This window comes from Sarcophilus harrisii, chromosome 6 (genome assembly GCF_902635505.1).
Source record: "Sarcophilus harrisii chromosome 6, mSarHar1.11, whole genome shotgun sequence".
Classification (NCBI taxonomy): domain Eukaryota; kingdom Metazoa; phylum Chordata; class Mammalia; order Dasyuromorphia; family Dasyuridae; genus Sarcophilus; species Sarcophilus harrisii.
Window position 1 is genome coordinate 206260621 of NC_045431.1, and position 21833 is coordinate 206282453.

Consider the following 21833-nt stretch of genomic DNA (forward strand, 5'->3'; position numbering starts at 1 on the left):
CTAAAATTAGGGAAACATCCCTTTGATAATTAAAGTACTTCCCAGTTTTGTTAAACCTGGATCCCATCCTTGGCTTTTCAGGAAAGCTTGCTTTCCAAGGACATGCCTTGTAATATTAACATTCCTATTTAGCCGTTGGATGAAAACCCTAAACCTCAATTTTATAGTTCTTATTTTTATCTCACTTTGTCATTGTCTCATGACTACTATAAATTTTTAAGCAAGAATGATCCTGGAAAGGAAGCAGGATGCTTCTCTGTCCCTTGAAATTTCTCTCGAAGCAGAGATGCTTGGATTTTAGGTAATAAAGACGTCTCAGGATCCCTCTTCTACCAATCTCCATGCTTCCCCATCAGGAATACAAGCCAACTCTCAGACTTCTTTCTGGGACCCCCTGAGGGAACCCTCTCCCCTGCTGTGGAGATGCTGCTGAAGCTCTCTGTCCTCTGTCCACATATGTGAGGTAGAAAGTGCATTTGTGTTTGTGATGGGGTGGAGTGGGACTGAAAGTATGCTTCCTTCTGGCTGGGACACGGCTTTGGGTTAAGAACCCTCCAGGAATATTATTGTTCTGTAAGAAATGACCAGCAGGATGAATACAGAGAGGCTTGGAGAGACTTACACGAACTGATGCTGAGTTAAATGAGCAGAACCAGGAGATCATTATATATGTCAACAACGATATTGTATGAGGATGTATTCTGATGGAAGTGGATTTCTTTGACAAAGAGACCTAACTCAGTTTCAATTGATCAATGATGGACAGAAGCAGCTACACCCAAAGAAAGAACACTAGGAAATGAATGTAAACTGCTTGCATTTTTGTTTTTCTTCCTGGGTTATTTCTACCTTCTGAATCCAATTCTCCCTGTGCAACAAGAAAACTGTTTGGATCTGCACACATACATTGTATCTAGGATATACTAGACATATTCAACATATATAGGACTGCTTGCCATCTAGGGGAGGGGGTGGAGGGAGGGAGGGCAAAAATCGGAACAGAAGTGAGTGCAAGGGATAATGTTGTAAAAAATTACCCTGGCATGGGTTCTGTCAATAAAATGTTATTTAAATAAATAAAATTTTAAAAAAGAGAAAAAAATTAAATTAAATTATCAATTAAAAAAAAAAAAAAAAAGAACCCTCCAGGATTCAGAAGCTCTGCCCAAAACACCTTCCTTACCTTTCCTCAGCCGTAGAAGGAAAAAGGACTGAGGGGAACCAGCTTGGGAGAACAAAGCTGAATCAGGAAAAGGTCGAGTCAAATCATCAAGCATTTATAAAGGGCTTCTATGTGCCCAGTGCTATACTAGGAAGGAACTAAGGAAGTGCTAGGCTATACTAGCACTTTGAATTTATACTAGGATATAAAGAAAGGCAAAACACAATCTCTGTTCTTGGGAGAAACATGTGAATAACTAGGAAATACATACTATATGGAATAGATGAAAGGCAAACTATAAAAAAATTAGATAAGGTAGTTGGTAAGTCAAGTTAATTAAGAAAAGGTAAATAGAGTAATTGAAGGGTTAATCAAATGATAAATAATATGGATAAAATAAGTAAATAAAATAATAGTTGGGTCAAATTACTGAAACAGACAAAAGTCAGCGTAAGCTTGAAGGAGAGATAAGTATGATTTTTCTGGCATTGTTGACCAAAAGGAAAAAAAAATAAGCAAGGTTCTTAATTCATGAAGAAAAAGTAATTGGCTATAAAAGTGCTTAAGGTTGAGACATGTTGTTGTTGTTTCAGCTGACTCATTGTGACCCAATTTGGGGTTTTCTTGGCAAAGATATTGGAGTGATTTGGCATTTTCTTTTCTAGCTCATTTGACAGATGAAGAAACTGAGGCACACAGGGTGAAGTGACTTGCCAATTAGTATCTAAGGTTGAATTTGAATTCATGTCTTTTTGACTTCAGGCTCAGTGTTTTATAACAGAACTACCTAAATGCCTAAGATTAAAGCATAAATACCAACAATTAGTTCAAAGAAACAAGGCTGAAAAGCTCAACTTTTGCAGAAGAGGGGGAATGTAGGTATTTGAATAGAGGGCATAATGTTTGCATTTCTGCTACGGTTGAGTGATTGTTGTCTGGATTTCAACTGTAAGCTGATCTTTTTCCTAGAGGAAAAAGGGGCTCAAGAGAACGCCTCTTCACACTCCAAGTCATAAGGGAAAATATCTTCCTAAAGGAAAGAGAATAGAGTTATCATTGGGGGGAAGGGGATCCAAGAGGGGAAATATCAAGATGATGGAGAATGTAAATGTATAATGCTGAGGAGAAAGGGATATTATAATGGTGATGGGGGACTTCAATTATCTAGACAGTTACTGGATTTTTCTGTCAAAAGCAGAGCATCTAATCACCTCTTGATTTGCATAGTGATAATTCTATCCAATATGGAGAAGCCAACAAGGGGAAATTCTATTCTGGAATTCATTATCACAAAAAAGAGAAGGCCTGGTTACTAGGTGGGGCTGTGATTGAAATCAAGATAAAATAAGACACAAAGATCTGAACACATTTATTGATAAAATACAAAATTTTGAATAAGCAGGTTCTTAGCTTCCCGAGCAAATAAAGGCCTTGCTAGGGAGATAAGAAGGCTTTTTAGTTTTTAAAAACAAAGAATAAAGAATAGAGTTGGGTAGGGAGGAAGAAAATGAGACTGGTTACAGCACAGACAGCATCATGGGGATGGGGACATTATGGGTTACATCAAGTCAAGTGGGCTAATACCCACATGGGACTACTAATCATTCCCCTTTATCATTAAGGAATGCTGATTGATTTATGGGATCCATCTGAATATTGAAGATCTTGTTCAATGATGTAAGTTAGCAGACTCCCTAATACCTAGAAAGGATAGTTAAGGAGATTGCAAGAACAATTAAGGAACAAACTATCTCTTTAAAGCTAGCTTCTGGACAATGATAATACCAGATTGTCTTGATATTTTCCCAAGAGCTGAAGGAATGGTAGAGAACAGTTAACCCCCTCACCCCATAATTAGAACTTAAAACATAAATTCCTGAGCTCATTTCATAAAGACATAAAGAGGTGGCGTTGAGCATGGGGACTCAAATGTAAAAATCAATACAGCATAAAATCCATTAAATTGTAGAAGCAATAACAGTAGAAAATGGAAGTAATGTTAATTTTGATCTTTCAGTAAGAATTATGAAAACCCTAGAGGGCAGGAACCATTCTATCTTAAGAGTCGATAATGGGAGGAGAGTCTCACATGCCCTACTTAAGATTTTGGAAAAGTAGATTTCAAAAGATTCATAAGAAATGTAGCTGAGATGCTAAAAAGTAAAAATTTAAGAAAAGTCAGCCAAATAGGGATGAGAGATGCTTGAGTGTAATTTTGAAGACACAAAAGAACTGTTTCAATGAGAAATAATAATGGAATTTGTGGGGGGAAAAAAGCTTGTGAATGTACAAGGGACTCAACAATCAGATAAGATTTTTTTTTTTTTAATAAATCTACAGATATAACAAGGATAACAAAAAGAACACAAGAGCATGGCATAGTCCTTATGAAAATATTAGGATGATTTTTTTCAGAATAAGTTGTTTGGCACGGAGAACTAAGGACAACATAGAAGGGTTTTTTTATTTTGTTTTGTTTTTGTGATTTGGCTGTTTTTAGAGACAAAAGAAAGGATAAGGATACAATTTTTTCAAAGGGTGGATGGGCCAACGGTTGGATGGCTTTATTTCTCAAAGAAAACCAAAATGGCATCTCTAATTGGAGAAAAGGTATGTATTCACCTGTGGCTAATCAGATCAATATGACTTCAGAAGGTTTTATCCCTACAAATAGGGCACAAATAGTCCATATGGACATTTGGAGTGATGTGTTGCCTCTAACTTTTTGCCTCTAAATGTTTCTTTGGAGCTATTTCAATTCTCTTTCACTCACAGAGCACAGCCCCTTCTTCGATGCTGGGTGGTCCTTTGCCAGTACCTCCTGTGTCACACAATTGATTCCAAAGTTCTTCAGAGACACCTTAAGAGCATCCTTGTTAATTGCTGCTTCTGACCTCCAGGTGAGCACTTGCGTTCTCCATAAGACACTTTTTGGCAAGCTTGTTTGGCATTTGAACAACTTGGCTAATCCACTGGAGTTGCACTCTGCAGTAGAGTTAGAATGGTTAGCTTGAGAGAGAGCCTTAGTGTCTGGTGCCTCCTGCCAGGTGATCATCAGAATCTTCCTAAGGCAATTCAGATGGATGTGATTCTGTTTCCTCATATGGTAACCGTCCAGGTTTCACAAGCATACAACAATAAAATCAGCACAACAGCTCTGCAGACTTGAGTTTGGTACACTTCTCTTACATACTTAAACACTGAGCTAACTTTAATCATTCAGGCACCCACCTCACCATGTATGTATATATCCCTGAAAAATATATTGCCAATGTGAATTTATCCACAATATTCACTATTTTTCCACTTGCTGTAACTGACAGTTCCACGTATGAATGATGTGGTGCTGAATGGCGGGAATCTCTGTTTTCTTGGTGATGTTAGCCAAAATGAGCACAGAACTGATCCATATTTTGTTGCAACTCAACTTCAGAGGCTGCATCGAGTTCATAATCCTGTGGCCAAAAAAAAAATTCATGCAGCACACCTCCCTCCAGTTTGCTAAGACACATGTGCTGGAATAAAATCAGCACCAGCAGCTTTGCCACACCAGAGGAACCAAATGGCATTCCAAAGTGGAAGTTAGGCTAGAGAGAGATTGAAAACCCATATCTCAATCTGTCCTTATCATTAATCAATGGGGTTGAGAGGCACCATAGGTCTTTGGCCCATAATAGCCTTCAAGGCATCATAAAAGCATTTTGGATTTTTATTATTAGCATAAAACTGAATTTCATCTGTTTTCTTACTGAGCCAAGAATTCTGAGTTTCTCTAAGCTTTGCTTAAAAAACTGCCTTCTTAGAGACAGATGAAACTATCCTTTTGGTAAGCCCTGTGAAGTCGTTTTTCATTCAACAAATTCTGAATTTCCCTGTAATTTTTGTCCAATTAATATTGATGTTCACCAGTGTTCTGGTCCAGATGAGTAAATGTGATATTGCACAGTAAACCTCTGAAAGCTACCCATGTCTTTTCTGTTCCACTGTTGCTAACTTCAGTTTTCCCTCCAAGTTAGCAATAAACTGTTCACCGTGAAGAGGCACTCTGTCTGTTGACATTAAGTCTTTTGGTAGTCTTCTTGCATTGAGGCTGTTGTTTCTGTTGAATGCAGATATTTAACTTAGAGAAAATGTCTATATCAGTCTAGCAACACTCTCACATCCTGTCTCTCCTTACAATGACATAGTTTATTAAATGCCAGTATTGGCTGTGAGGATGTACCCATGAGGTTTATTTTGTTTAGATGAATGGAAGATAGTACTGGTGATGAGGTGATAGGACTCACAAGTCATCCATAGCAAGTGACCATTACTATTTTGGACTCCATTCCACCCATGGATTCCCTGCCATGTCTGACAGCCAGAATTATCACCTTTTCCTCTTTTGACACACTGATGATGAGTTTCCAGGTTTTCATAAAATTGTTCTTTGACTTCAGCAGGGTTTGTCATGGTGGTAGCATGGTACTTTCCTGCAAGTGGCAATCGCATTGTTCTGAGTCTGCCAGCCACTCCTTTTGGTAGGTGTAAAAAGCTTGTTGACTTAAGATTACAAAACCTACACAAACTTCATGGTACTTCCCTTTACTCCCCCCAAAAAATCCTACTTGTGTATCCAGCTTTGGATGTGATAACCTGCTGAGTTCTCTATCTTGGATTTTGTGTTGCTTAGGACTGTGCACACTCTCCATGTACCAATAACGAGTGGGATCACCTTTGCAAAATTTGTGTGTTTTGCCTGCAGACCAGCATCTCTGCCTACCATGGTAAGCAGGCCAGCATTGCGGGAAGCAGACAATTTTTAGGGTAGCATTTTATTTTAGCTCTTTCCTCAAGCCAGGAGGGGAGCAGTATGGTTCTTTTATAAATATATTTATATTTTATAGATACAGAAAAGTTCTTAAAATACAGTAACCCATTTTGTTAAAAAAAATTAAAGCATAAGAATAAATGAGCTGTTCTTTATCTATATCAATATATCAACTAAGAAATACTATTATTATCCATAATGGGAAAATTCGAGATTAAGGATGTGCATGATTACCACTACATGATTATAGAAATACTAGGTATAGCAGTAAGTTAAGGAAAAAAAAAACTAAGGGAATAAACAAAGACAAAGAGGATCTAAAAATGATTTTTTTTTTTTTTTGAGGAGGGATGGGGTTTGCAGATAATATGATGATTTACTTAGAAAACTTTAACCTAAAAAATTAACTTTAAAAAGTTAATTGAAACTGCTAACAACTTTGATAAATTATTAGCATATAAAACAAGCCCACAAAAATTATCACACTTTCTGTATATTCCCAACAAATCTTAGAAGGAAGAGAGAGAAAAAAGAAATTCCATTTAAAATGACTAAAGAATGTTATTAAAATCTGGTAGTTTATCAGAGAAGACATACACAGGAATTATAAGAATATAACTTCAAGATCTTCACTTTTTTGCAGAAATAACATCAGATCTAAAGAAGAGAGAAATTAGCATAATAAAAATAAAAATTAGCATAAAAAAATAAAAATGATAACATTCGATAATTAATTTACAGATTTGAGCCATATCATCAAATTACCAAAGGGTTCTATTATAGAATTAACTGGTGGAGAGGGGGAAGCCTATGGAAGAATAAAAAAATTGAGAATCTCAAGGGAAATAATGAATTAAAGTGGCAAGAACAGGAGCCTAACAGTACCCTCTCCAAATCTATACTACAAAGGAGTAATCACCAAAATTATTTGGTACTGGTTTAAAAAATCCAAAAGTTGATTAGTGGAACAGATCAGACAATACCCAGAAGCAAGTGAATATAGTAGCACAGAACTTAATAAATTCATGGCTTCCAATTATTGGGTTAGGGACTCACTATCCAATCCAACAAAAACTTCTAGTAAAGTTAGAAAACAATGTGACTGAAATTAGACTTAATGATTTTAAACTCATTATGATACAATTTTTTTATATAATTTCTTTCTGTTCATCATGTAGGGAAATGTTTATTATCTGGTGTTTGTCCAGTTCATAATATTAAAGCTTGGTCCTGGGATGTATTTATGATAAAAACTTATCAGAGAATTCATGATCTTGCTATCTGTAGGCTAGTAAACCCACTAGAGTTGCCAGGCAGTTAGAGAGCTGTTGTTGTCACTAGGAAAACATGAGTCTGATCCATACTGGTTAGAGGTTCCCACAAGGCAGTAGCCATTTCACTTTTATTTTTTATCACTGAGCAGTATTTGGCACATTATGGGTTCTTGATGACTGCATGATTGACTGAGGGAGGCTGAATGTCAACAGATACACGGGACCTGAAATTTATAGGGTATATTTTGTGTGTGTACATGTGTCAATGACCACTTTGGCAGTCTGGCGAAGCCACAGGATGTCTTCTTAAAAAAATATTTTTAAATCCTAAAATTCAGTCAGAAGTTAGTGAAAATAATGATTTTTTCCCCCATCCTAGTTCATAGACCCACTTAGGAGACTGTGAATCCCAGGTTAAGCCCTGTGTTAGTGCCCATTGGTCTTGGGAATTCATGGGGTGTAAGTATAAAAGGGCAATTGTGTAGGGGATATTGGTTATAGGAGAGCTGGGGTTGGGAGTAGTGTGCAGGTACATACCCTTTACTTCATTGCAGCACATAGTATGTAACCATATAACGACCACCAAGATTATCACAGATACTGGATACTTATTTCCAATCTTCTGTGGGGACAAAGGGTTCAGTGAGAGATGGAAAACATCAAGTCAGACCAGGGAAAGTGACTTGGGGCATAATTTAGAAGAATCGGCCAGGAGAATGATTTGGGGAGCTGGTAAGATTTGAGGGGGAGCTGGAAAGTTGGTTTAAGCATTGGGTTTGGAGTAAAGACTTGGGAGGGTAAATCAAGGGATGGTCAAGGGATTGGGAACATTATTTCAAGGTTGGTTAGTCCTTCATACCTTGAACTTTAATAAATGATCATCTTTAAAATCGGAAGCTTCCATCTTAGTTGTAACTCCCAACGACCTTCAACGGATCTCCAGCTCTCAGAGGTCATGGAATCCTGGGGATCTCTAGTTCATCTTCCAGTTCAGGGTTAGGTAATATGTTGTTCTCTAGTTCGGACACCTTAATCTTACATTTTATTCTCTGAATAATGATGATTAGGGTTGACTTCAAAGAAACAATCCTAATAGCAGTCAACCATGCTACCTCTAGTTTCTCTCCCAAATGACTGTGAACACTATTGTTATGAATCTTCTCATATCACTCTTTTCAAAAACAACAGTTTTTGAATCAACAATTCACAATCCCACCTCCAGTTGAAATCCTTTAGCCTTCAAAGCCTTACATAACTTACTCTGGCTACTGAACTGTAACTTCCAGGGCTTCTGGACATACAACTTTCAGCAGCTTAGAATCTTTAGCTGCTCCCAGTAACAGGCACATCCCCACTTCCACACTTCTCGTGCTGTTTCCGCCTTCTCCCAATGTTTCCAAATCTTGTCCCTCCTTTAAGGTCCAGATAAAGGCCCCAAACACTTCTATGTAATCTTTCCCAACTACTTCAGTCTAATCTCTGTTCCTTAACCTGCCACATAGTCAGAATTAGCCAATTGACTTTATTGTCTTAAGCCCTTCTCAAATGGTGCAAAGTAGATTTTCTCTTGAAAATTGGAAATTTAACATATAAGCAGCAAATGGCAATAAGAGATGTGACAAATGGTAGAGAAACATCACTTTCCAAGTCTCAGAGTAGCTCAAGATTTTTGGGGGGATGAGGGGTGGGGAAGGGAGAATTTATACTGTTTTTCCTAGATTATGCTCATACCTGTTTTTAGAAAACTTAATTAGAATGGTGAATCTATAGCGCTGACCTCCCATTTCTTCCTCTTCCATTTCACAACTACCATTTATACCATCCACTTTAAAATCCCTCATTCTTTTGCTGGTTAGGGAGTTTAGAAATGTAAAAAAAAGAGGACTTTGCCTTTAAACCGTCTATTAAAGAATCCCTAATATGACACATTCACTAAGTGGCCATTCATTTGCTTGAAAGTTCCTAGTAAGAGGAAGCTCACTGCTTCTCAAGGCAGCCAACTCCCCTTTTGGACAGCTTCAATACAAAATTCTCTTGGGAAGAATGAGGGGAATTGTGCTAGCTGTGACACTTTGGCCCCATTTCTGGCCATCTCCCAGACTGGGATCCAGAGTTTTTGTCTTCTCAGGAGTCATAGCCACTCTTGAGATACTTGTAGCCCGGATGACTACTGTTCCTTCCAAGGGTTAAGTACCAGGGAGCCTGGCCCATTTCCATGACAGCTGTTGCTACTGCTAGTCAAAAGGACAAGCCAAGTAGGCTCTTAGAATGACATCATTTGGCCTCTGGGCAGTTTGGAACTGACCCCTCTCATGCCTCTGCCCGTGGCCACTCCAGCCGGCCCGGAAACTCTCCTAGGGACGACATTCAGGTTTCCTACCTGGCACAAGGTGCCACACAGTGCAAGAGGGCGAGGATGTGGCTGGTGCCGATGTCCACAAGAACACCTTGGAGGTGGGCGAGTCTGGCTGAGGATATCCGGAAAATAGCAGCCTAAGGCTAGATCCTGGTTCACTACCACTACCCCCTTCCCGGACCAGAATTTACAAGGGCTTCCTGACAACAACCTCCTGGACAAAGCTAGCCCATCACACAGGCTTTGGACAACCAACATCCTTTCTGCTTTTACTCCCCAGCTAAAGCAGCATGGGTGGGGTGGAGAGCTGAGCTTATTGCCAAGACTCGGGCTCAATCTTGCATCTTATGCTTAGGCTGTGCCACTTACCTTTTTGGGGTTTGTTTCTTTGAGGGTAATGGGGGAAGTGCCCACTCAAGGGAGTTCCAAGGCTGAATTGATGCAATACTAAGTACCACTTTTGTAAGAGAGACATTGATGACCTTGAGGGCTACAAGGATAGGACACAGACATTATGTGAATATGGCATCTCACCTACAAAACAGCTTGTCCAGAGAAGGGAGGGACAACCTAAAGGAATTTTTATTTGCATTCATTTACATATGGGGCAGGTAACAAAGAAAAGCAGAATGACATCCTGATGGCTCAAGCCCCAGTCACAATTTGAGAGCTGTTTTCTTATCCCTAAAATGCAGATAGCAGCACTTCCCTCAGAGGGTCATAAGGCTTAAACGAGGCAAGTGTAGGGGACTTTTCATACTTACAAGTTCTTTATGTGAGACGACTCCTTTCTCCCACATTCCCTTTCTCTCTTGGGTCCCTCTTTCGATTGTCTAGCCATATGCTCATCAAAGGTGTTCCCCACGGATAGGACAATCGAGCAAAATGCAAGTTCAGGAGGGATTCCCAATGCATGGTGAAGTCCTCCAGATATTTGTTTGTTTAGGACATTATGTTCATTGCACTAAGTCTTGAATGGGTGCTTAGCTCCCTAGAAGAGATTTGTCACAACTCAAAGAGTTTCACTTGATTATCTACACAGGATGAAGTAGATGAAGAATGTCTACTGCCTCAACCAGACTAACAACTGACTGGACTAACGTGCAGGTGGCTAACCAACACCAGTCTGTCTACTGGCATATGGAATAAAAAGAAAGTTCAGTGACCTTCATGAAAACGCAAACCTTCTTTAGGGACCCCAATCTTCTTCCAGATACAAAGTTCTGTGTTTTTAATCCCAATATTCTACTTGTAGAATTGTATGATTATACAATAGTCATTAAAGAACTCAAAATGAATCAGAGGAATTCATAGTCAATGAAGAGGATGAAACATAAAGGGTTCCATCAGGGAAACGTATGACAGAAAGGTGGATTGGTCACAGAGCCAGTAAAGACAGAAGGCAATGCTCCTCACAACATAAAGGCGCTCCAGCACATCAGGGGGATGCTCTGGATAGAACAGGAGCAAGTCTCAGCTTGGGCAGGTAGGGAAGATTGAGCCAAGAATAAAGATTAAGTACCAGCATTATGACATCTACTTAACTCTGAGATTTTAGAGAAATTCCCGAGTTTCATAAAGAATGACCCATTTGTTTCAAAACCTCAGGAATAGGCACCAATTCCATTTGAGTAGATTAGACATTTGCTTAGGACAATTGCACAGGTACTATATGGAAGGAAGCACATTGTTAATGTGCTTTAAGTGCAGCTTGATATCATGCTTTATATTTCCAATTTGGTGACACGCCTCTCAAACTGGTCCTCAAGGTTCAGATAGCCCCCCCTGCACTGGGCTGTTATAGGCATTGAGAACTAAGGGATTTCCTAGACCACAAGGGCTTTCAAGTAAGAGTTTTAATGAAGTAAACAACTTATCTGTACAAGGAACTAGATTCCATTATTCTGAAGGTCCCAATCCTACAGAGTTCATACCTTATATCCTGATCCTGCCAAACATCTTGTTGAAATACAGCTATGTTATGTTTAAGCCATCCCTCATGCTGTCAGCTGCACGTGATGGGTCTTATTTTTGATGAACTCATTTTCACTTTCACATACTCGGCATCAGAGGTTTAGAACTGGAAAAGCCCTTAGAAGTAATTCATTTAGTCCCACCTCATTTTATTTTTGATGAAACTGAGGCCCAAAGAGAAGAAATAACATGCCCCGAGTTACAAATGGAGTAAATGGCAGAGCTACGATTGAAATTCAATCGCTTCAATTAAATAAAAATAAAATATATTAAAAATATTTCCATTGAGCCATGCTGCCATTACTTAATTAAAATGTCAGAACAAATGGGATTTTCATGATTGACCGAATTCCTTGTCCTAAGTTAAATGCAAGAAACAAGAAATCTATTTCTCCCAATTCTAATTCTCTTTTTCTTCCTACCAGCAGCTCAACATTCCTTTATGATTGCCCACTTCTACCCATCCTTTAAAGCTTCACTCTCTGTACCTGTTACATTAAATCTTGGCTTTTTGTCCTCTGGACATCAACAAGCTCCACCAACGACTTTTTTTTTTTTTTTTTGGGGGGGGGGGGGGGGGTTCACACACATGCTCAACCTTGACAGAGGACAACTTCCTTGAAGGCAAGGAGTATTTCTCAGTATCCCCCTTCTCTCCCAGCACACCAAAGGCAGACATGAAACACGTGCACAAGGAATACAAGAACAAAACACACAATCGCTTGAACTTTCCTACTTTCTCACTATTTCAAAAAGCAAGCATTTAACATCTGTTGCAGGTTCCAAACTCATACTTAAGTATACGAAACACTTCATCTATTATGAAATGCTGGCCTAGATCTCAGACCCTGAAAACATTCGCATCCAGAGCTGTGCTTGGTAAGAGAGAATAGCAGGGCAATGGTCACAAACGTGATTTTGACATAATAATGTTCTTTTAAAATGGCTGTTTATGGGGAGTCACTGTTTTTTGTTTTGTATCCTTAACACCCAGGACCTAGTACTTTCGTAAACACTGGGAACTTAATGAAGGGGATTTCATACAATTCACTCGACATTTGTCACTGTGCACCACATAAAATAGCTAGTATATGCTTGTTATAGGTGAATAGGATTTGTTTGTTAAGAACCCGTTTTATAAAAATACCTTCTCTGAAAAATATTGTGTAAAATAAGAAATACCATTATGAAGGGTGGCTAAGGGACAAAAAGAAAAAAATATTTTCTAGTCTGTAAGAAAAATCTCTTAAGGGGCAAATGGGGACAAATCTTCAGCAGCAAATACAATGAGGGACACTATCCACTTGGGTAACTCAAATTCCCTGGACCAGTTTCCTTCTCTGTAAAGTAACATTGGGGAAAGGACTTCTGAGGTACCCTCCACCTCTAGACTCTTAGCCCAGTGTTTAGGACAGCCCTAAAGGATGGGTACAATGTGGTTAGAAGGCAAGGGCACAGCAAAAAAGGGGCAGGGAATTCTACCAGTGGCAGAAGAATTACACATGGAACAAGACTGCTATGTTCTCTGGCTCAATCTCTAATTTTACATGTCTTCTCGATGATATAAAGTAGGCAATGTTATAACAGGATAAGGAATAGAAGCAGTTAACCTGGCATGTCACCTTAGTCCATCAACTAAACTTGGCTGGCTGAACATAAAGACTCTGGGGGCTAGGGTGAAGGGCTGGGAGGAAGAGAAATGCTTCCCCTGCTGGTGGAGATCAGGATTTTGAAGAGCTTTCCAGTGTCCAAGATATCCTTCCTTGACCCAGCACCTCCAAAAGTACTCACTTCTTGATTTCAAGACAGTCTCCAAGTTAGTATCTCCCTCCCCCAAGGGAAAGGTCACAATCAGTCCCTTACCCAGGGGGAAAAGGGATGTCTGTGGTTTATTTGGAGTTATAAACAGCTCATCTACAGAAACAGGCAACTTAAAGATGATGGTTAAAGAAGAATCCACTTTTCTTCTATTCTATCCTGTGTTAGACCAAAGGAGGACTCATATCAGGTAGAGTTGCTGGCTGTAGTTGCTGCTCACTGGGCTTCCTCACAGGCTCACAAGTTTCTCATTGAGAGCAATCTGTGACTGCGTTAAGTTGGCAAGGTAGGTCACCATCAGCAGGTCCTGTTGAGGAAAGACAATGTATTTAGAAGGCAGGAAAAGAGTAAACAAGGAACAAAAGTATTCTTCCCTAAGCTGTTGTACCTGCCAAGTTAGGAAGGATACCTGTGGGGAAAGGGAGCCAACAAGACTGATTAAACAGGAATGTGGACAAAGAACAGTTTTCTGGTTCAGTTTGTGGGGTTAGCAATGACATGGACATTAAGGTTCATAATGACCTTGTTAGGCCCTATAATGTCCTGCCCTCTCTCTTGAGAGGCACATTTCTGAAACTACAGATCCCAGAGCAATCTTAAGGCCTCAGGAAGCCATGCAGAATTTAAATTATATTCCATTCAAGTATCAGCTTTGTCTGGTGAATCAATATTAAAAAAGGCTAAAAGATCTTTCTGGAAATCTGTTCAAGAAGTTTGCCTTGATATCAAGCCCAGTTCTATTCAATCTCTTGCTTAGACCCTGAAGTCACAAAGCCAAGGGGAGACAAGAAGGGAAGGTAGCCTGTTATACTGTAATGATCCCATAAACTCCTGAGAAGCCTATATAAATATATGTACGTGTATGTGTATGTCTATACCTATATAGGTGTCTTAAATATCAATACTGTAACACAGTGTATCACAATGTAGTTCACAGGGATTGAAAGGTTTTAAATGAATTATTTCCGGGCATATGGGACACTTTACTGGACTCCCAAAGGGAGCAGAAGCTATTCTCATTGGCCTTTTTAAGCAGCCACCTCTCTGTCTCACCAAAAAAACAAAACAAAACAAAAAAAACAACACGACTAAGGATGGGTAGGCTACAAGACTTGAGAACGGAGCTCACATTGATGTTGCTGTTCAGCATGGTCTCGAAATCCTCAGGAGCAATTTTGGGAACTTGGTTAACCAGGCCCATCAGGAAGCGGCCCACGGTATTGTCAGCTGACACCTTTCCAGACTGAATACAGAAGGAGATTTCATTACAACAGAAAACAGGCATTCTCTAGTCTGTGGAAAGCCCGAGTAACTCAGATGGCCTGGCCCCCCACTGGGATGCCTCTCACTCCCTTCCCTCCCACGTTACTCTCCTCTGACATCCTGATCCCTAGTCTTCCCATTTTCTCCCCCCCTCACCAGCACATCTTCGGCATACTGCAACACTGTGCTGAGGGCATCTTGTATCCGGGCAGATGCCCCACCAACTTGCTGTAGATCACTTGAAAGGCCAATCACACGGTTGGGGCTGAAACATGTCTTCATGATCAGGTCAACTGTGAGTTGGGAGGAAGGAAATGTTGATCTAGATTGGTTACTTCTGGCACTAATAAAAGGCTTGTCTCCTTCCAGCTAGGCCCCCCACAATGTCCTACAGGAAAAGAGGAGTACAGAATTCCAGCCTCCATGAAAAATACATTTAATGCAGATCTCAATGACTGCTACTAGCAAAGGAGGGTATAGGGAATTAACAAAGCACACAAGAAAAGGGGCCATTAATTTCTACCTCCCTCTGTAGAGCCAACTACCACAAACTAGCCAGGAAACCCACTAGACAGACAAACAAACCCATACATGCTCAGAGCACTTTTTCTGACTGCTTTGTATTTTTGTTCTTTTGGTTAAGGGATTAAAAGGGGAAATATGTATTAAAGAATAAGGAGGAAAACAAAGGCTTTCTGGTAGAGGTTGGGACCAGAAAGACAGTTTCTCTTTAGCATAGCCACATGAACTGAAAACACTGTTAATTGTTAGATGCTTCACTCGGGGGCTGCCCATTTAGGAATGGTTCAGATGGAGCTGCTGTGGTAGGAACAGCTACCTATGTCATCTCTAGCACCCCAGACCATATCCCATCTCAAGCACATGCCAGATTAAATGCCTGTGTCTGTGACAATTCCTCTGCCCTCCCACCTAAGGGCTCCACAGAGACTATAGGAGAAAAGCTACTCACTTCCGATCCGCTCAGTGTCATAGTAGACATATTTCACTGTCAGTGGAGTGAACATCACTCCCATCGTTTTTCCAGGAACACCCATGGAAGCACTAGGAAATGACAATATCAATATTATAAATATCTGTTGGATTTATTTGAATCAAGCAGACTCTGGATAGGGGTTCTTATAGCTATGATACAATTTTGGAGACAACTAGCAGCACCAAAGTAATTAAGAAATTGAGATAAAGAAAGCCCTCAAGGTGTAAGCAAGTCTGCGGAAACATTCAAGATTTCCCCTGCTAAGGCTTAAAGAAAAGTTTTTGGACACATTTCAACACACTGGACCTATTATAACAGTTTGTTTTTTTTGCTGCATCTTCCCTTTGAGACTATGTTGATTCTCATCCCTTCCCTTTTAGTCTCCACCAACCTCCAGGATGCCCAAATGTAATGTGCCTGCTCACATCTGGATGAGTTGGGACTCATCCTCACTACAAGGCCTTATTTTCTGTCCTTTCCCCAAGCCCTCTACAATTGAGAACATTGTCAGAAGACTGTCCCTTCCATGCATCCCAGGATGGGAGCTCCTTGATCAAAGGCTACCTGGCCTGGCCTACTAGTATGCTTTGCACTTAGCATAGTGCTTGGTACAAAGTAAATACTTTTAAATTCACTCATTCAAGGAGTTGTTTAGTAGGTCCAATGGAGTAGACACAAGACCTCAAGGTGTTTAAAGAAACCATGTGGCTATGCAGACAACTGTTTGTATAGTCCAGTTGGGGTTTCAAAAGCCCAGATGACAAACCAGGCAGATAGTTCAAGAGTAGGTGTATAAATAAAGTTAACTACTGTACAAAGTTCACACTGCTTATAACTAGGGTCTCATTTAACCGTACACTATCCGGACTGTTTTTCCAAGCCGTCTCCTGGATCCTCCGAGCATCATACCTGACATAGGCCTTGATGCTCATTCGTCCATTCTGGAGGCTGGTGTCCACAGTGAGATGGATGGGGCTGTGGGCCTCTCGGCTGTAGTACTCATGAATCAGCACTGAGTGTTCTGTGATGTCATGGCCTGTGGCATACCTGGAGAAACAGGAGAGGACTGATAATTCAACAAGCACATATTAGGTACTTATTATGCATCAGACACTAGTGTGTGAAAGTAATTAAAAACAAACATTATGAGTGTTGGAAGGAGCTTCAAATGTCATTTAGTCCAACCCCCCCATTCTATGGATGAGCAACCTGTGGCCTGTAGAAATCAAGTGACTTGCCTAAGTCCACAAAGATAAGGATCAAGGCCATGGGAAACCTGCATCAGATGGACTCTTAAATCCAATGAATTGATATTGAACATATATGTATTTTACTTTTTTTTGGCTAATCCTCCCTATGAAATTAAATAGCTCTTTCCCCGTCTTGGATATCACAAGATTCTCCTGACCTGTTGATATTCCCAAGACAAGTACTAAAATTCATTTTGTGTTTAAACACTTTTCATCTTCAATCCAATTTTTCATAGCCACTCTTAGCATTAGTGAGTTACACTCATGCCCTGAACAATTATACACATAACAAGGTCATTGGTTGTCTCAGCCTAATCATCATATGATTAGCATCAGCTTAAACAAAAACCCAGCAGCAGAACTATGTTAAATAGAGGTGGTTCCTATCTCATCATTTTTTGAAGAAAGAGTACAGAATACTTATTAGGAGAGCAATTCTCAAAATGCAATCCAAGGAACTTTGGGAGGTCTTTGAAACTTCAGGAGGTCTGAGAAGTCAAAAATATTTTCATGATATTACTAAAATTTTACTTGCCTATTAAAATACTCTTCTCTTTTCCAAAAAAAAATCTCTGTGCAGCTGTACTTTTTTCATATCCAAATCAATATATCGTAACTGACAGATTGTAAAAACAGATATTAAAAACAATACCAGTTCTATTCTTCTTTTAGTAAAGTTACCTTAAATTAAAAATTTAATGTGTAACGAGTTTTTTATTTTTAGATGAATAAATGAATATAATAAGAGTTTATGTTTTAATTTCTAATAGATATAAACCACCAAACCAGCTGTCCTCTCCCCTCCAGAAAAAGTTTAGGAATGACTGGTATAGGAAGCTCCTGACGAAGACTCCTTCTAACAATGTACACAAGCAACTGCCTTGCAATCAAGAAATTAAATGACTTGCAGAAACAGAAAAAGTCTACACAAATTCAGAACTTGAACCTAGGATTTCCTGATTCCAGTAATAAGAAAAATCCTAAAAGATCAGGATTAGAAAATGGGGAATGATAATACACTAGGAAATGACCTCATTTTAAACATAACTATCAAATACAGAATCCTAAAGTGTGCTGAAACTTTGGCCAATAGTCCCAGACAAGCTGGTCTAATCCCACAGACAGGTCTAAAAAAATGGGTTTCTGTCCTTAGCCCTATCTTTACTCTTTCTTTTGGGATTCAATAGCTCCTACAATTCTCATTTCCACTCTACCTCCCTGAGATCTAGTCTTGCATCAATAATTGTTTAATGGACACTTCCTACTTAATGAATGAAAAAAGCATTTAAGTGCTTAGTTTATACTTATTTTATGTATATTTCTCAAGTACTTACTAGATCCCACATTAGAATGTAAAGTTCAAGTTAAGTTTACTCATTCTTTCTATATCCTGAATACTTGGCACAGTGACAGGCATATATAGCAGATGCTTAATAAATGTTCCTTGGTTAATCGATCCTCTAAGCAAATTGTATCAGTTTTAACTTTACTCCATAGAGGAATACAGAGCTGGGCCTAGGATATCCCAAAGGCAGCATGTTCATTACCAATATTTCCAACTAGTACTGAAAAACTTTCAGTCTTGTTCTGCCCTGTCCCAATTTACCCAAGTCAGGTAAGCCTGACTTACCATCCAAGAATAAGCTCACTTGGAGAGACTTTCTTGTGTAATTCATACATATTCTTAGCAAATTCCATGTCCACAGCAACCTGTAGAGGACAAGATGAATTTCATGGTTAAAACCCAAGCAACCCATCCCTAGGTGATAAAACTTGGGAGACAGAAGAATGACAAAAAGGACACCTAAAGAAGCAGTCTCTATTCTGTAAGTGAAAATATCAGACTCAACACAAAAGCAATAAATCTGTAAGACTATAGTTTTAGAAGGTTTAGCCTTATGTTCTACTGCAGGGAAGGTAAGAGTAGTTCCTATGGGCACCCTGATCAGAGACTAGCTAAAGTGAAGGAGGAGAGCTCCCAATTATGATCCTTGTCCAAATTTCTACTCACCTCATCTTCAGACTCATTATGTGGCACAGAAAAACAGTTGGTTACTTCTACTGAGTGTTTGTCAATTGTTCCTACAAGAGAAAGAAAACTAGTAAGCTGTCAATCCAAGTGTTTGACAAACTTATGATGCTAATCCCACAACCTTCATCACCCTTATAATTGAGGAAAAATTGAGCATTGCCAGTCCTATATTAAGTATTGAGGTCAAAAAATTATAAGTCAAGATCCTGGCCCCAAGGACCTTATGGTCTTAACTTTGAGAAGTTAAGAGAAAGCCTTAAGAATACTTAGCATTTACCTGGCACTTAAAGATCTGCTAAGTGCTTTACACATACTATCTCATTTTATTTTTCAAAACCTTCAGTCTATTATCCCAATTTATAGATGGGAAACAAGCTGAGGAACTGCCCAAGTCACAGAACAAATAAAAATCCAAGGCAGTAGACCAGCCATCATGTAAAAAGAATCAGCAGCTATACAAGTATTTTAATTTTAGCAGAACTATGCTCTACTGGTAGAAGCAGCATATTGAATAAATGAAGTGAAAATTCCTATTCAGATCTTTTTGGATCTTGATTCTACAGCCGAATGGAGCATCTTCAAAATATTTTTTGATTGTGAATTCCTATCAATAACAAATTTTAAGAGGACATCCCTCCAATATGTGCATATTTACTACCATGTAATTTACATAAGATGTTGTACTAGTAATTGTGTATATTATACAAGTGAAAAACATTTTAACAGGAGTGACACAGCCAGAATTATGCTATAAGAAAATCACTTTGGCAGCCACATGTAAGGTGGATCAGAGAGCGGAAAGACAAAGGTGGCTAATTAGGAAGCTGCTGCAGAGAGCATAAGGGTGGTGGCTTTGAGGGATATGGAAATAAAAATGTCAAAATATAGTAACTAACTGCATATGGGAATGAGCTGAAGAGGACACTGAGACACTGATCTATGTGATTGAAAGACAGGAACAGGGAAGTCAACATGAGGGAAGGGTTTGGGGGTAAAGGCAAACCGTGGGATGTATGAGGTCACAACTCGTCTCCCTGCTCATGCTATATAGCTCAATCTGTGCCCCCTAAGTGAAAACAGAGGAACTCTAAATGCAGGGTCTGGCCCTTGTGTAGGACTTGCTCACTGTCATGAGATGATATGGGTGGCTCAGGGAGGGATGTGTGGAGGGTTCTAATTGGTGCCTGCCCAGCTGTCCTGAAAGGAGAAATTAGTGGTCTACACAGAGGAGGAGCATAACATATGCTATACAGGTCACCCTTGAACTGAATAAATGATTAGATTATAAATTCCTTGGAATCAGATTCTATTTTGGAAACCATGATTTGAACTTTAGATGCCATGAAGTGATGCTGTCTTTCCCAGATTCCTGAAACATGAAAATTGTGTAAATGTCCCATCTTTGCCTTTATTAAATCACTTGGAGGAAAGAAGGGAAAAAATTAAACACAGGACCGGGGGCAAGATCCTATCTTCCAACTTTACACTGAGCCACTCATTAATTTTTTTTTTAATTTAAAGCTATTTTTTAATCAGTCACTCAAAAACCTTCCAATTCAGCTAACCCGTACTATTCTCCTACCTTCCAATTCCGTCCACAAGAATTTTTGTCAAAACCCAAGGAATGGCAATCTAATCTAGTTAAGGATCATATAGCTTGATTAGACCATAGGCATCAAGACAAAAATGCAGTCTTTCCGCGCATTCTACTGAAAGCAACGTAAACTCTAGCTAAGCTGTATGCAGACTTCCCCCTTCACTTAATAAACACGTCTAAGAGAAAGGAACGCCGATTCGATCGAGCTAATGTTAATGTTACAAAGTTACAAAGTTTTAAAGCTAATGTTATGAGAAGCCCGGTGGCTTCGGGCCCCCCCTACGCCGTCCTTTTAAAAGTTAACTTTGAGCCAAGCGTCGCTCGCCCAGGTGGCCGGGTTCCGACCTCCGCCCTCGGGCACCCACGCTAAGAAGGGCGGGCTTGGCAGGGCCCCTGCCCTTTGGGAGGGGGAGGGGGTCGCGGGAGAGTCGGTCGCTAATTGGGCACGAACCAGACGCGGAGAAGGCAGGGGCTGCGAGGGCCGGCGCGCGGTTGGGGAAGGCACCAGGACGCGGGAGCCGGGAGCGGAGGCAGAAGGGCGGTGGGCAGGGTGAGGAAGGCGGCGTCAGGAAGGGCTCCGGAGGCCGCACAGACCGGCCCATCCCTCGCGCCGCGCCGGCGGCCCCAGCGGAGACCTGGAGCAGGGGCCGAGGGAGCCGGGTCCGGGCGCCGCTTACCCAGCAAGGTGCCGATGACGCGGCCCGCGCCCTCGTTGCGGCGCTCGTAGCTGTCCACGATGGAAGCGAGGATGACCGGGTGCAGTCGGACCACGCGGCCGCCGGGGAACGGCCCAGGGAGTCCGGGCCCGAGCGGCGCCGGCGCCGGCGCCGGGGTCGGGGCTGCCGGCGGAGGCGCGGACGCCGGGGCCTGTCCCTGGGGCGGGGCCGGGGCGGGAGCTGGCGCGGAGGCTGGCGCGGGATCCGGGTTAGACACCGGAGCTGGGGTCGGGGCCGGAGTCGAAGTTGGAGAGGAACCCGAGGCGGCTGTCGTGGCCGCCATGTTGTCGAACCGCGAAAGGAAGGAAGGAGAGGCGGAAGTCAAGAGGGGAGGCAGGCCCAAGGAAGGGCAGCCCGGCCATAGGTGCAGCCGTGGGTACGACACTTCCTTCTCGGCGGTTATTGGCCAAGAATCGGCCTCGGGAAACGAGAAGACCTCGCTAGTTCCCAGAACTTCCGGTTCTCGCCTTCGTTCCGTCCAGAATTTGCCCGCCCGGGCTTTTGTCTCAGCCGGGAGAGTTCCGAGGCGCACAGTTCCGGGAGCAGCCAAATTGTAATCAGACAAACATAGATTTGATAAAGCTCAG

At 40.8% G+C, this 21833-nt stretch overlaps 2 protein-coding genes and 1 long non-coding RNA gene across 6 annotated transcripts in view; 1 reads left to right on the top strand and 2 right to left on the bottom strand.

The window, feature by feature from the left end:
* Positions 1–9755, bottom strand: part of LOC100924512 (solute carrier family 15 member 2-like) — a 49055-nt gene extending 39300 nt beyond the window's left edge. The window contains exons 1-2 of one of the 4 annotated variants that reach the window (XM_031943777.1): positions 8106–9755; positions 7784–7868 (exon numbers count right to left, since the gene is read on the bottom strand). In XM_031943777.1, the coding sequence (XP_031799637.1) occupies positions 7784–7868; positions 8106–8150 (130 nt within the window). In that variant the 5' untranslated portion in view covers positions 8151–9755. The remainder of the gene's footprint in view (positions 1–7783; positions 7869–8105) is intronic. The other 3 variants (XM_031943776.1, XM_031943775.1, XM_012552515.3) reach the window with 3 other exon arrangements.
* Positions 8173–11819, top strand: LOC116420130. Its single transcript, XR_004230378.1, has 2 exons — positions 8173–8246; positions 10645–11819. It is a non-coding gene; the product is annotated as an uncharacterized LOC116420130 (long non-coding RNA).
* Positions 11820–12122: 303 nt separating this feature from the next.
* EIF3F (eukaryotic translation initiation factor 3 subunit F) lies at positions 12123–21569 on the bottom strand. The gene is made up of 8 exons (XM_023506278.2): positions 21208–21569; positions 18913–18983; positions 18532–18611; positions 16561–16698; positions 15628–15719; positions 14814–14950; positions 14524–14637; positions 12123–13701 (listed from the first exon to the last, which is right to left on the bottom strand). The coding sequence occupies exons 1-8, from the start codon at positions 21527–21529 to the stop codon at positions 13624–13626; spliced, it is 1032 nt and encodes a 343-aa protein (XP_023362046.2). The 5' UTR covers positions 21530–21569; the 3' UTR covers positions 12123–13623.
* Between the last annotated feature and the right edge of the window lie 264 nt (positions 21570–21833).